The sequence below is a fragment of the Pseudorca crassidens genome, chromosome 3 (genome assembly GCF_039906515.1).
Source record: "Pseudorca crassidens isolate mPseCra1 chromosome 3, mPseCra1.hap1, whole genome shotgun sequence".
Taxonomy (NCBI): Eukaryota; Metazoa; Chordata; class Mammalia; order Artiodactyla; family Delphinidae; genus Pseudorca; species Pseudorca crassidens.
In genome coordinates, this window is record NC_090298.1 from 64,482,954 (window position 1) to 64,499,410 (window position 16,457).

Sequence of the window (16,457 nt, forward strand, 5' to 3'; positions counted from 1 at the left end):
AAAAATGTAGACTAACATGAAATGCTTATTATCCATAATGAACTTTTGTGTTTCCATGCATGATACTGACAAGAAGCTCTTGAATTCATGGCCTGGTTGTTAAAATTCATGATGTTTTAAAGCAGCAGTGCTGGAGTCTGCACCGGTGGACCGAGCAGGAGTGGAAAGCTCCCCCGCGGCAGATGCCACCGAACCTTCACCTTGCAGGTCACCCTCAACTCCTCGGCACCTCCGCTACCGCCAGCCCGTAGGTGAGCGCTCAGAAAGGGACTCAGAAACACTCAAGCGAGGGATGATTCTAGCTCCTGAATCTTTTGTTTGCCTTACTGTTTCACTCCCCGAATATTTTTAGTCTCAGTTATGAAAAGTAATGGGAAGCAAATGTTACTGTAGGACCAAGTAGTAGAAAATAAATGATTAGAGAGTATGTCATTAGTATAACCAATATTTATTTGACCCCATCATTGCATGACACTTTGTGTGGAGTAACCTGAATTGAGAAGCCTGTTCTTAGTTGCTAGTTGATTGAATTTCAGTGCTGGTTTCACCAGAATGTTCCCAGACTCTGATACCTTACCATGAATCCCAGTGTAGTCTGTATTAAATAGGTTCATCTGGGACACAGAATTGTCGGGGGGGACCTTATTAAGAACACTGTTTCAGCTAAAATAAAGTCCAGTTGCATGGAGCGCCAATCTTCATTATTACTAGTGGCAGAATCTGGTATCTTTTCTATAGTTATGAAAATTATAAAACATTATCCCATAATTTGTTTTAGAATATACCAAATGTTTTCTAATTGGAGGGAAGACAGAACAAAAGACAGAAATCTTTTATCTCCTCATTGCTCAAATAAATATATCCAAATTACAGTTGTTTTAGAAATGTTTTCTTCTTTTCTCCTCAAGCCAATTATTTCAAGTTGGAAGAGAAAATTATTCAATTATGAAACCAGATTCACCCTAAGTAACCCATGTAAAACGTAGACGTTTTCTGACTCTCATACTCCTGCTTTAAGTAAGGCAGTTTAGCAAAAGATAGAGTGCATGGCTCCAAAGGGTCCTTTCATTTGCAGCCTTAGCCTCGTGGTGGAAGTTGTTTTCATTGCCATCACCTCCAAGAGAAGCTAGTCTGGGTCAGACTGTTGTCAGCAGATTTGCCCTGATGGATATTAGCCCTTTGGGGCTCCTGGTCCGTCATGGGTCACCCTGACATTTGGATAGCTCTGAAAAACCAAGGGTAACAAGCTAGATTCCCTGGCTTGTTATAGGACTACTATGGAATTAGCCAAATCTCTTTACTCTTCTTAGAGGCTTGGTCAGTCCAAGCCTTGGCAACTTCTTTGACCATTGCCATGTGGGACAGACTCCCTTGAGGTCATTAAACCTGTAAGAGTTTGGGGCCAAAGTCTGTGAAAGCAAAACTTTACCAAGGCAAGATTAAATGCTGTCCACTTGGTTACTATTATTAGAGCTCTGTTTTAGTACGGTCTCTTTCATATGTTTATATTCATTTAAAATGTTTTTAAATTTATGTAAACATCATTTGGAAATCCTCATCCTGTTTGTGGATTAACTAAGTCCTTTGTTTCTTTCCTGATCTGACTAAATCCCAGCGACACAGGAAGAAAGCCAAAATCTGTGATAATACGGTGGATCCAAATGGGGACAGTATCACACATTTTCTCACTGTGTAGCTGAATTTTGCCTGTTCATCTGTCTACTTGCCACCTTGCTTCACAAATGTTTTCAGGCTACTGCTGAAGGAGAGGGTAGAGCTGTTCTTTGCTTTCATGCTTGGGTACATTAAGCAGCTCTTTGCTTCCCCTCTTATTTATTTTAAGCATGACTATATAACTTTAGGGGCAAACTAATCAAAAATCACAGAATCACAGTGAGCTATCTTCACTAAAAGCCTGAGTGAGAAAAACAGTGAGGTTGTCAGCAATATTAGCCAATGCTGTGTGTAAGCGTCTGAGTGAGAGGGGCTGCCTAAAGGTGCCGAGTGCATCCTTCGGTTTAAGAACCCATCTCTGCTTCTAAAGGTACTTTGAGAAGAAAATTCCATCAGTAAAGTGTAGAATATTTTTAAAAACTATTTTTTATATTGAGATAAAGTTCACATACCATAAGATTCACCCTTTTAAAATACACAGTTCAGTGGTTTTTATATATTCACAAGGCTGGGCAGCCATGACTACTATCTCATTCCAGAACATTTTCATCCCCTCCCCCACTAAGGGACCATGTCCTCATTAGTAGTCACTCCCCATTCCCATCTCCCCGCCAGCCCCTGGAAACCACTAATTTACTCTCTGTCTCTATGGATTTACCTAATCAGGACATTTAATGTAAATGGGATCATACAATACGTGACTCTTTATGACTGACATTCACTTAGCATGATGTTTTCAAGGTACATTCATGTTGTAGTATGTATTAGTACTTCATTCCTTTTTGTGGCTAGATGATATTCCCTTGTATGAGAATTTTTGATTTGGTTTATCACTTCACCAGTTGGTGGACATTTGATTGTTTTTACTTTTTGGCTGTTATGAATAATGCTGCTATGGATGTTCACGTATAAGTTTTTGTGTAGATGTATGCTTTCATTCCTCTTGGGGCTATACCTAGAATGGACTTGCTAATATAGAATCTTGTTATTTGCCTATTAATAAGGACAATGCAGGGTATTTGCATTCATCCAGTGCTGGAATGAAAATGAGAATTTTTATTACGTTATATTATCCAACTGTCTCACCATGCCATTTCCATTCTTTTGAAATAACCAGGACAGACCGCCGACAACTCCCACTGCTCTGTTTCGCCTGCTTCTGCTTTTGCAATTGCCACAGCTGCAGCAGGACATGGGAGTCCACCTGGTGAGTAGGGGCCAGCAGCTGAGTGCAGACACATGGCAATTTATGGTAAATCAGTGGTCCTTGCCTGCCAGCGTCTTGATGATACACTGGGCAGCTTCTTAAGAATGCAGATTCCCAGCCCCCTAAGTCAGCGCATCTTGGCGTGATACCGTCTTTTTAAATAAGCACCTTCAGGTGAGTCTCACACAGGTGGCCTGTGCGTAACCCTTTTGAGAACTTCTGTATCAGAGAAGGATGTGTTATTTCTTTCACGTTGTTTTATGGAGTTCTTTAACCTTTTTAGCCAAATTGTCGAGGACACGTGGTTCCCTTTTAACTGAGTCCAGTGCTGAAAGCATATGCAAGGTGGGAGGGAAGGTTTGTGGAGGGGGCGGGGAGGAGGGAGGGATCTATTGCTTTAGAGGACTCAAAATTCATTTCCAGTAGCTCCATGATGCTTTCTGAGTTGCTATCAGTTAATCTTCAGGGTAAAGAAGTACTTAAAATAAAAGCACGGTATTTTAAATAGATAAAAAATTATATTCATGATCTCTGTCCTCTTCTCTCGTGTGCAAGGAGGACGTTATGTTAAAATAAATCCGTATGTGGTTTAAACAGCCTTGTTGCTGTAAGTATCTTCACCTAAACTAATTCTCTGTGTTCCGGGAGTGTATTTTTGGTGTATTTTGTTAATTAGCCATTGCTCACCTACCAGAGAAGTCCATTTCCAAAGCCTATGAACCTATATTCAACAAGAGTAACTGGTAGGTACTGTCTGTGTGAAATCTAAGTTGAAGTAAGTACAAAGAGATATACTATAAGGAACATGAATTACCATAGTAATTCATATTTACCTATCTATCTATCTATCTATCTAGATAGATAGATATCCCATCTGAATGGAAAATCTTTGCACTTTGACTACATTCCACATCTTAAATACTTTACCACACACACTTCACTGGTTGTGGTCAGGCAAATTGGGGATGTTCTTTACCCCAAATATTCCCAGAACCTTCCCCTCAGTTCCCATCAGTGTAACACAATACAGCCTGTAATGGTAATAGTATTGATGTCTTCTCAATCCAGTCGGCTTCTGTTGTTGACTACATGTTATAATGATGAACATTTCTTTGATGAGATAATAAAGGAGTCTTCCCTACACTTCCGGCAGAATTGGTTATCAACTGTGATTTGCTAAGACCTTCTTCTGTCTTTTGTTCTCACAAGCTAGTCTGTCTTTGGAAAAAGTGAAATACAGAGCTTCCTCGCAGGTCTCTTAATTTAAATGTGGTTTGTAAGGGAAAATAGTTTTTAGGTCAATTCAGGATGAGACCATTTCCCCATTTGCTGGAGGCTGGGTCGGGGAAGGTATCTTTTTTTCACCTGAGATTGAAGCAAAGTTCTAACGGAGACTGGCTTTCAGACTTGGGCTTGCCCATGCCTGATGGGCCAGAGGATAAAGTAACCACAATAGCCAGGTCTTTCTCACTATCCAAACACTGCTGCTGCTCTGCGGCCTGTTCCTGCTTCTCCCCTGCAGCCGAAAGAGCCTTAGCAAGAAAGCTCTCCTCAGCGAGCCAGCTGAGGAGGGGCAGACTGCTGACTGACGACAGCCAGCACTGCTAGGTGCAGGGTGGCCTGGACCTCCTGTTTTATCACACTGCTGCTGACGTTGCCTGTGATGGGGTCTGGAGCCACATGATTCAAGTTTAGACATACATGACATAAAGGATGGCTTTGGCAGTATCTGTGGCCCCGCTGTCAAGGCAGCAAGTTGCACAGGGGTCGGTTTCGGTGGCTAATGGTGGTACGAAAGAGGGTCTGTTTTGGAGTAGGGATCAGTACGTCCCTGGGGCTCGGCTGCTTCATGGATCTAGCCCCACAGGAGAGTCCACCTGCCTACGAGAACTTAGCAGAAGGGCTCAGGTTCATAGCCACTAGGGCAGGTGGACACGGAACAGAAAGAGAGGAAGTGCTGGGAAGATGATCTGGACTCCTTGGCTGGTCAGGGAGAGGAGAGCCTGCTACTGCCTAGAGAAGCCCTAGACCCAGACAGACAGGTGTCCGAAGGAAGCTAGTGCTACCTAATGTTTAAGTCTCAAACCAGGCCTTGTATCCACTCTCTGAATCAGGAATTATGACCCGAATGCACACTGGAACGTGGAGAGCCTGCAGAGGTGAGCAGGAGGGAAGGTGGTGTAGATAAGTGAACATCTCATGCTCACATCCATTTTTCCAGGCTTCCTGTCTGCTTGTCTGGCTGCAATATGGGACCACCTGGTGGTGCCGCTCTGCTGTGTGTGTGGCTTATAGCCTGAAACAACGTGCCGCCCGGCCAAGCCATGCGGTCTGCAGAGTGGGCTTTCATGTTTCAGGCTCCTCTTCGGATTCCCTCTTGCTTTAATCCTCTCTCACCTCCCTGCCCTCAACCTCTACCTCCATCAAAATACACGGGAATCTGGCAACTCTGGGTTAGAACTGTCAGTTAGTGATTATGCTTTCAAATATTCACTGCAGGCATTTGCACGTAAGCCATTTCTCTTTAATGATTGCTTAGAAGGTAATTTTACTGCCTTAAAAGGTATTTAAATTTAGCAGAAGGATGGACAGAAAATTTTCTTCGCAAAGAGGCCAGATAAGACGTGCATGCCGTAAAGTCAGAGAAAGTTGATTTATCTGTGAAAGGTGGCCTGGTATGTACTCAGGATTGCCAGTCCTGCCCCTCGGGTCTGAGCCTACCTGATTTCCACACACACTGGAAAAGACTGGAATTTCCCCTCTGGTTTCTTTAAGGACTTAGAGCCTGTACTTTCCAAAGATGGGTGCCTCTTCCTTCCATGTCATGCTCCGTTTCCTTGTAGACCAACAGGAGTACCTCTGCTGGAGAGGAAGGAAAGCTTGATCTGTGGGCATGATTGTGACACGATTAATTCTCCTTAACTTCACATTATAAAGAGTTCACAGTTTATTTAGTGCTTGCCTTGCGATTGGCAGCCAAGTTACATTAGGCCCACTGTGGATGGATCCGGGATTTGTGGGGTCTAACACTTACACAGTCTGCCTCAAGGAAAAGAATATAAAATTACAAACCTTTAGAGCACCTCCCAGGGCTTTGGAAGAGGCCCATACACATTGAGAGGCCCCGAGGCTTAAGCTTCCTGGTAAATCTGTTTATGAGTCCAGCCCTGATCATTCTTGGAATCAGAGCAGCTTTAGGAAATTTTGATCACGGGGTGGCGGGTGGAGGTGGGAGTGGGACCAGTGATCATCAATCAGTCAAATAAGTGCTAACTCTATAAGTTTTAGCTCTATGCAAGACTGAGACAAAAAAACAGTGAGTCTTATGAGCCACCACACTGGCTGAAATGTACTTTCAAGCATCTGCTCAAATTTAGGAGCTCTGCATTAAAGTAGAATTAAAATCTGTGCCTTTCAGATGGCTGCTGATACAGGGAATCTGCAGGTGCAGTTTGGATATAGTTATGATATGAATAGAAATGCAAATCCAATAAATACACATATCAGGGCATATCATGGTGCTTACTATATACCTAAAGCTCTGGGATTAATGATAGGGTTTATGAAATGATCTAAAATGAAATATGAAAGTGTGAGGTGGGTTATTTTTATGAGAGTAGAAATAACGGCAGTGGAGGTACTACAAGCAACTCTTGATTATCTGTGAAAAGATTATAGGTTTTACCATTCTATGCAAGTCAGAGTAAATTAACAAAGTAGAGGAATGACTGAATGCATTTATAGGAAAATTAATGGCACAGTTACAATTGCTTAGAGAAATAATGAGTTCTTTACTGGTGGTGACTTTGTACTTGTAAAATAGATCATTCATAATCTGTTTTTTCCTCTGTTAAACCACTCAGGCTTGTGTAGCCAATAGTAGATCTGAGCTTGGTGTGAATTGGGCTTGGACTCACTTTTTAAAATACCAATAACTGGTCCCACCCCCAGAGATTATGACTTGATTGGTCTGGGTACATCTGGGGCATCAGGATTTTTAAAGTTCCCTATGTGATACTTATGTGGAACCAAGATGGAGAATCACTAAACTAGATGGAGAAGGTGTATTTGTTCCTTCTCTGGTTGTAGCATTCCTACAACCAGTTTGAGACATATTTTTTATTGTTTTTTTTTTCCAAAATATATAAAAACCATTTTACAATAAAAATGTCTTAATACAGCTAGTTGAATTTTGGGAGACAGAATGTATCTCATTTACATTTTTTAATGAAAACATTATTATCACTATTATTAATGAAAAACAAAGAGCTTTGGCAAACCAAATGTAAGTTAACAGTGATTCCAAGTCTTACTTTAAATTCCTTATTTATTTTTAAGTGTCATGGGTACAACATTGTATTTCAACTTATGTATTCACTACTGTGTACTCACCATGGAAAGTTTAATTTCCATCCATCACTATGCAGTTGACTCCCTTTACCCATTTTACCCTCCCCCATGTCCCTTTCCCCTTGGTGACCATTAATCTTTTCTCTGTATCTATGTTCGTTTTTGTTTGGTTTGGTTGTTTATTTCATTTTATTCTTTTTGGTTGTTTATTTTATTTTATTTTTTTATATTCCTCATATGAGTGAAAACATATGGCATTTGTCTTTTTCCATCTGACTTATTCCACTTAGCATAATACCCTCAAGGTCCATCCACATTGTTGCAAATGGCAAGATTTCATCTTTCTGTTATGGCTGGGTAGTATTGCATTGTGCATATATATTACATCTTTATTCATTCATCCATTGATGAGCACTTAGGTTGTTTCCATATCTTGGCTATTGTAAATAATGCTACACTGAGTATAGGGGTGCATATGTCTTTTTGAATTAGTATCTCCATTTTCTTTGGATAAACACTCAGAAATGGAATACCTGGATTATATGGTAATTCTGTTCTTAATTTTTTGAGGAATCTCTATACTGTCTTCCATAGTGGCTGCACCAATTTACATTCCCACCACCAGTGTATGAATGTTCCCTTTTCTCATCATCCTCACCAACACTTGTTATTTCCTGTCTTTTTGAGAATAGTCATTCTAACTGGCGTGAGGTGATACATCATTGTGGTTTTGATTTGCATTTCCCTAATAATTAGTGATACTGAACATCATTTTATGTGCCTACTGGCCATCTGTATGTCTTCTTTGGAAAAATGTCTACTCAGATCCTCTGCCCATTTTTTAATCAGGGTGTTTGTTTTGTTGTTGTGGAGTTGTATGAGTTCTTTATATATTTTGGATATTAAACTCCTATTGGATATATGATTTTCAAGTATCTTCTCCCATTCGGTAGGTTGTCTTTTTGTTTTGCTGATGGTTTCCTTTGCTGTGCAGAAGTTTTTTAGCTAGATGTAGTCTCATTTGTTATCTTTGCTTTTGTTTCCCTTGTCTCAGGAGACATATCCAGAAAGATACTGCTAAGACCAATGTTAAAAAGTGTACTGCATATGTTTTTTTCTAGGAATTCTATGATTTTAGGTCTTACATTCAAGTCTTTAATCCATTTTGAGTTGATTTTTGTATATGGAGTAAAATAGTGGCCTAGTTTCATTCTTTTGCATATGACCGTCCAGTTTTCCCAATACCATTTATGGAAGAGACTATCCTTTCTCCCATTGTATGTTCTTTGCTCCTTTGTCATAAATTATAATTGTCCATCTACATGTGGGTTTATTCTGGGCTCTCAACTCTGTTTCATTAATCTGTGTCTTTTTTATGCCAATATCATGCTGTTTTGATTACTATAGCTTTGTACAGTTATACCTCATTTTATTGCACTTTGCTTTATTGTGTTTCACAAATACTGTATTTTTTACAAATAGAAGGTTTTTGGCAACCGTGTGTCGAGCGAGTCTATCAGCACCATTTTTCCAACAGCATTTGCTCACTTCATGTCTCTCTGTCACATTTTGTAAATTCTCTCAATATTTGAAACTTTTTCATTCTTATTATACTTGTTATGGTGACCTGCATTCAGTAACCTTTGATATTACTGTTTAATTTGGGGGTGGTCCATGAACCACACCCATATAAAGATGGTGAATTTAATAGATAAATGCTGAGTGTGTTCTGGCTGCTCTACCGACCTGCCATTCCTGCCTCTCTCCCTCTTCTCAGGCCTCCCTGTTTCCCTGAGACACAACAATGTTGAAATTAGCCCAGTTAATAACCCTACTGTGGCCTCTAAGTGTTCAAGTGAAAGGAAGAGTTGCATGTTTCTCACTTTAAATCAAAAGTTAGAAATGATTAAGCTTATTAAGGAAGGCATGTCGAAAGAGTAGATGGGCTGAAAGCTAGGCCTCTTGCACCAAACAGTTAACCAAGTTGCGAATGCAAAGGAAAAGTTCTTGAAGGAAATTAAAACTACCACTACTCCAGTGAACACGTGAATGATAAAAAAGCGAAACAGCCTTATTGCTCTTATGGAGAAAGTTTTAGTGGTCTGGATAGAAGATCAAACCAGCCACAACATTCCCTTAAACCAAAGCCTAATCTAGAGCAAGACCCTAACACTCCTAAATTCTGTGAAGGTGGAGAGAGATGAGGAAGCTGTAGAAGAAAAATCTGAAATGAGCGCAGGTTGGTTCATGAGCTTGAAAGAAAGAAGTTGTCTCCATAACATAAAAGTGCAAGGTGAAGCAACAAGTGCTGATGTAGAAGTTGCAGCAAGTTATCCAGAAGATCTAGCCAGCTAAGATCATTAATGAAGGTGGATACACTAGACAACAGATTTTCAGTGCAGATGAAACAGCCTTCTATTAGAAGATGATGCCATCTAGGATTTTCGTGGCTAGAGAGAAATCAATACCTGGCTTCAAAGCTTCAAAGGACAGGCTGACTCTCTTGTTAGGGGCCAGTGCAGCTGGTGACTTGAAGTTGAAGCCAATGCTCATTTACCATTCTGAAAATCCTAGGGCCCTTAAGAATTATGCTAAATTATGCTAAATCTGCCTGTGCTCTATAAATGGAACAACGAAGGCTGGATGACAGCACATCTATTTACACCATGGTTTACTGAATATTTTAAGCCCACTGTTGAGACCTATTGCTTAGAAAAGAAGATTCCTTTCAAAATAGTGCTGCTCATTGACAGTGCACCTGGTCACTCAAGAGCTCTGGTGGAGAGGTACAACGAGATTGTTATTTTCATGCCTGCGAAATACAGCATCCATTCCGCAGCCCGTAGAGCAAGGAGTAATTTTAACTTTCAAGTCCTGTTATGTAAGAATTATATTTCATAAGACTATAGTTGCCATAGATAGAGATTCCTCTGATGGATCTGAGAAGGGTAAGTTGAAAACTTTCTGGAAAGGATTCATCATTCTAGATGTCATTAAGAACATTTGTGATTCGTGGAAAAAGCTCAAAATATCAACATTAACAGGAGTTTGGAAGAAGTTTATTCCAACCCTCATGGATGACTTTGAGGGGTTCAAGACTTCAGTGGAGTAAGTCATTGCAGATGTGGTGGAAATAGCAAGAGAACTAGAATTAGAAGTGGAGGCTGAAGATGTGACTGACTTACTGTGATCTCATGATAAAACTTCAACAGGTGAGGAGCTGCTTCTTATGGATGAGCAAAGAAAGTGTTTTCTTGAGATGGGATCTACACCTTTTTTTTTTTTTTTTTTTTTTTTTTTTTGCGGTAAGCAGGCCTCTCACTGTTGTGGTCACTCCCATTGCGGAGCACAGGCTCCGGACGCGCAGGCTCAGCGGCCATGGCTCACAGGCCCAGCCGCTCCGTGGCATGTGGGATCCTCCCGGACTGGGGCACGAACCCGTGTCCCCTGCATCGGCAGGCGGACCCCCAACCACTTCACCACCAGGGAAGCCCGGATCTACACCTTTTGAAGATGCCGTGAAGATTGTTGAAATGACAACAAACGATTTAGAATATTACATACATTTAGTTGATGAAGCAGCAGCAGGGTTTGAGAGGATTGACTCCAGTTTTGAAAGAAGTTTTCTGCTGTGGGTAAAATGCTCTCAAACAGCATTGTATGCTACAGAGAAATTGTTGGCGAAAGGAAGAGTCAATGGATGTGGCAAATTTCTTGGTTGTCGTATTTTTTAAAATGGCCACAGCCATCCCAGCCTCCAGCAACCACCAGCCTGGTCAGTCAACAGCCATCAACATTGAGGCAAGACCCTCTACCAGCAAAAAGATTACGACTTGCTGAAGGCTCGGGTGACAGTTAGCAATTTTTAGCAATAAAGTGTTTTAAATTAAGGTATATACATTATTTTTTCAGAACTAATGCTATTGCACACTTAAAAGACTGCAGTATAATGTAAACATAACTTTTATATGCACTGAGAAACCAAAACAAATGGTGTGACTTATTTTATTACAATATCTGCCGTTTTGCCATGGTCTGGAACAAAAGCTGCAATATCTCCAAGGATGCCTGTTGTATAATTTGAAATCAGGGATGTGATACCTTCAGCTTTGTTTTTTTTCTCAGGATTGCTTTGGTTGTTTGGGGTCTTTTATGGTTCTGTATAAATTTGAGGATTTTTTTGGTCCTATTTTGTGAAAAATATTGTTGGGATTTTGATAGGGATCGCATTGAATCTGTAGATTGCTTTAGGTAATATGGACATTTTAACAATGTTAAACCATAAGACGTTGTTGAAAGAAATTGAAGGCACAAAGAAATGGAAAGATATTCTGTGCTAAATGATTCCAGTCTAATTTTTAGACACACATACACACACACACGGACTGAAATTAAAATTTTGGAACTGAGAAGTTACATCGTTTTTATAAAGTTTTTATTTTTATTGAAGTATAGTTGATCACAATGTTGCGTTAGTTTCTGGTGTACAGCAAAGTGAATATATATATTCAATATATATATTCTTTTTTCATACTCTTTTTCATTATAGGTTATTACAAGATATTGATTATAGTTCTCTGTGCTATACAGTAGGACCTTGTTGTTTATCTGTTTTATATACAGTAGTTTGTATCTGCTCATCCCAAACTCCTAATGTATCCCTCTTAACTAGTGTGAGCCTGCAAAGCAGCTAGGGATGCTCATGTCAGGGGGTCATTGCACTGTCTTCCTGGGAGGATGCCCACAGCAAGCCAGATCACATGGAGCACTTCCTCTGCCCATCATGTGTTTTTGATAAGCCTTTCAAGCAAACCCAAATCCTTGTTCCAGCTGGCCTGAGCACCCTCTTTCCTGACCATGTTGCATTGCCAAGTTCTCCTTCTTTGTGCTGCCCTTTCCTGAGCTCCACGCAGACCATTCTCCTGTATTACCGTATCTCCTCAGCAAAGGTACAATGCACTTGATTGTGCCTTTTCACTTTTCTGATCCGCTCACATTGCTTAACTGCTACTTGACTGCAGTACAGTTTCATCCATTTCAGGGCCAGGCAGGTGACCGAAAGGGGGACTGGATGGCTGATACCATGTGAAAAAGGGGCAGCCACTGCTCAGCTCCCCCTGGTTTTTGCCATGACAGAATACAGACTAGGGCCGTCAGATCTGTTTTCTTTCTTTCTTTTCTTTATTAAAGAAAAACCAGAAATCTGGATATTTATGTAAAATCTCCTATTTTTACACGTTGGAAGTGAATCCATACTCTTTAAAAAATACTGTCCAGCCCAGCAGAATACTTCTGTGGACCACAATTGGCTGTGAGCCACCAGTATGTGACCTCAGATTTACTGTAATCATTTACAGCTGGAGTTGTAGGTTGATCCAGATAAGAGTTTCTGAGACCATACCTCAATGCTAGCAATGGACTCCTGAATCTCCTCAGTCTTCCCTCCCCAAAACTATTTCCTATTCCTTTGGCCAGGCTATTTTATAGGAAGCCCATCTCTTCTTGTCCACTGTGGCTTGACCACTTTGGCTTTCACAGGGTAATCTTATCTCTAAGATCTGGAGGATGCCTCATTGTCACCCCTTCACCATGGAAGGGATTTTGGGGACTGTCTTTCTTACTTTACAGATTTTGAAACAAGTGTGAGACCCAGAATGCTGGAGGGCCTGGCCCAGGTTCTCAGAGTGCCTGAGAATGAGGCTCAGATCTGTCCACTACCAAACTGCTTCTTTCTTTGCCCTGATATTGCCTCTAATCCCACATTTATTTCAAAAAGAACAAGATCTTGGGAAACTTGCGTTACGTATTTTGTTGCTAACTCTTGATCCTGTCTTCATCTGCAGCATACCCACTACTTTCCATCTTCTTTCCACCTGGCATTCACCTGACAGATACAGCAGCACGGTAACTCCAGAGAGATGAACCCGAGTGAAATTAGTCATCTGTGGGTAGATCTGTGGGTAGCTAGCAGCACTGAGGGGTCTGTGATTTCTTTCACAGGATCGCAGAAACTAGGGTCTTAGTACAATGATATAACCTGGTCAGAGGAAGCGTTTATCTCTGTATTGAGAATTGGATTAAATTTGCAGTAATATATTGAGTACCATGAATTACGTTAATGTCATATATGTACCCTGCTGTCTTTTTTTTTTTCTGGATTTGTGAGAGCAATCAGCTCTGTTTAAATAGTTTAGCTATTTAGTGAGTAAACTTGTAAGAAAGGCACAGAATATAGGCTTTTTGCCAGTGTTGTTTATCTAACTGGCATTTGTAGCCTGTGGCTTCACAAGTGCTAGGAAGACCTGAAGACACAACTTAATAACATGTAATTAGCCTGTTTTATCTTGTGAATACATCATAATTGTGGGTAGTTTTTGCAGAGGGCCTCTCAGAGTTGCACCCACATCTTGCAGACCCCCGTCCTATGCTTCCCTGTTGGGCATTTGTGTATGCAATTATAAACTTATTATCAACATGACAAAAGCAACAACAATAAAGTTACATAATTCTGTAGGGTGTACTATATACCAAGCACCATTCTAAACTTTACATATGTTAACTAATATGTGAAGTAGTTACTATTATTTGTATAATGAGTATAATGTACTCATTATACTAATAATAGTATTATTATATATTTAATATATAATAATACTATTATATATAATTAATAGTATTATTCGTATAATGAGTATATTAGTAAATGAGTATAATAATAATATTATTATTATACTTATTTTCCAGTTGAGGAAATTAAGATACAGAGAGTTAAGTAAGTCACCTAAGGTCACGTAGGTAGTAGGTGGCAGATTTGAATCATATCATCTGGCTAATGAAAAGAGAACTGACAAGATCTATTACCAATCCCAACCTCTGCCTTACATAGATAAGAGAGAGATGGAACTTCATTCTCTGGGTTTCTACAGTGCTGCCATTTCGTTTGGAAAAGGACATGAACGTTTCTGGTGGGTGGTCTGGTGGTTTTAAAAATGTGTCCACAAATTCTTTCATACTCCATCCTTCAGGAGGTGAAGCTTAATTTCTCTTTATTTTTGTGTGGGCAGAACTTAGTAATTTGCTTCTAACAAATAAAATTAAGCAGAAGTGGTCATGTGTGACTTTGGTCCTAGGTCATCAGAAGGCATAGTGTCCTCTGTCTTGGTCAGTCTCTCTCTTGGATCACTTGTTCTGGGGGAAACAAGCTTCCATATCATGAGGAGAGGCCCAATGAGACCAGCTAGAAACTAGAAAGTGGGCCTCCTGCCAAGAGCCTCATGCATGAGCTTAGAAGTGAACCCTCCAGCCCCACTTGAGCCTTTGGATGTCTGCAGCCTTGGTGGACATCTGGCTTGCAACCTTGTGAGACACCCTGAGCCAGAGCCACCCAGCTGAACCACTTCCAAAATCTCATCCTGAAGAAACTGTGCAATAATAAATGTTTGTTATTTTCAGCCCGTAAATTTCAGGGTGATCTGTTGTGCAGTGATAGATAGCTACTACAGGTGGTATCATGGTTGCCAGTAAACCTTGGCGAAATTATTCAAAATCAAACTGTGCTTAGGGAGCATATTTTCATATTGGAAAGAGAAACATGTCTGGGCTGTTCCTATAGGACAGAACACGCTGAGCTTATTCCCCCCAAACTTTTTGAAATGCAAAGAATATATCTAAAATTAACATATAGCTTAAATCTACCTTATTCTTCTCCCTTCACCTGTAGTGCTCTGAATTGAATAGACTTATTTTCCTACTGTTTGAGAGCTGAGAGCAGTTTGATTTGAACACAACTGTTGCTTAGCAATAAGAAGGAACTTAATGGCTCTACTCTCTTCTGCAAACTGAGAGGAGCCTCCCTGTGTAGCTATTGTCTGTCTGTAATGCTGAATTTAAAATTGTAATTATCATTTTAAGATGAAATTGAAGCTGGCCTATGTGACACATTACACTCACCCTAGCATCTCAGCTACCCAGCAGGTTGGAGTGTCCCAGTTTGAGGCCCCTTTGCAGAGAAGCTGGTCTCCTGGAGCTATGGGGCATTTAGAAGACTAAGACAGAGCTCTAAAGAAGCTAGTGAATTCCCAATTGGTAGATGGTTTGTATTCTCTAAACACTGACTTTGTGATTCTGGGACTGCAACTTGGCTCTTGAGATGCTGTGACTAGAAACTGAGCCAATGATATTAGGGAAGGGCTTTGGTGGCATGGGGATTCCAAAGACATTTTGGGGAGTAGGAGGGGGTGGGAAGTCTAGCTGCCACTGACCTTACTACCCAGCTCTGTTGGAAAGGCTCCTAGAAATGTCAGCTGCTTTGGATTTTTTTTTTTTTTGCTTTGGATTTTTTAAACAAAAGGTCTAAATCCGATTGTTCATCAGAGAGATTGGTCTCGAGATTCAGAAATCTCTGCCTGAATTAAAAGCATTATTCTTTCCCACTCTTTGGATTAAATGATGAACAAGTTTATTTGATTTTGCTTAATCTTCAATTAGTTATATAGGTCTTTCCGTGTACGTGTACACGCTATGCCATACCAGGTGTTGTGGGAAGATAAAAATAGAATACAAGGCATTGCCTCTACTCTCTAAGAACTGACAATCTCATTGAGGAGATTAGATGAACAGGCATAAAGTAAATTTCAAATGATCAAGATGTAAACTCTAGCATACTGATAATAATCAGTATAATTATTAGTTATTAAATTCTGGACTTGAAAACCCAGAGAAAATGTCACATTTGCAAAATAATAAGCCTTCAGTACATGACCCTGAAAGAAAAAGTTAATATAGTTTCAAAGTATTTCATGCATTCACTCTTCCAATTAGTCAGTTTTCTGAACGTAGGTTTTTGGAGCTTTTTTTGTTTTTGACTTTGGGACAGTGTTTTCCTCTGGATCTGCACATTATTCCTATGGTCACACACTTCCTGGTGTGTGTTATAGTCTTAGCAGTTTGGCTGGTTTTACATTAAGTGGAGGCAGTGTCTGTCGTACTGGAGTAAATTAACATTACCAAGATTTCAACACATGCATCAGAAGGAGAAGTGATGAAAGTCTTAGACAAAGTATATTTCAGTGTCTTACAAAATCAGAAGCTATAAACCTACAGAAAACACGAAATAGACTTGTTGAACTAGAGATAAATAATAGTATCCTGATAAGTTTTTGCGTGCATGTCTGTTTTTTTTTTTTTTTAATAAGTGTAACAAATAGTCATGGAGGGGCAAACAGCT

The 16,457-nt window shown here is 40.1% G+C and overlaps 1 protein-coding gene across 5 annotated transcripts in view; it reads left to right on the forward strand.

The window, feature by feature from the left end:
* Positions 1–16,457, forward strand: part of RASGRF2 (Ras protein specific guanine nucleotide releasing factor 2) — a 230,136-nt gene that overhangs the window by 133,961 nt on the left and 79,718 nt on the right. For 3 of the 5 annotated variants that reach the window (XM_067731141.1, XM_067731143.1, XM_067731144.1), the window contains exons 16-17: positions 126–251; positions 2,792–2,881. In XM_067731141.1, the coding sequence (XP_067587242.1) occupies positions 126–251; positions 2,792–2,881 (216 nt within the window). Of the gene's footprint in view, positions 1–122; positions 252–2,791; positions 2,882–16,457 lie in introns of all 5 variants that reach the window. The other 2 variants (XM_067731139.1, XM_067731142.1) reach the window with 1 other exon arrangement.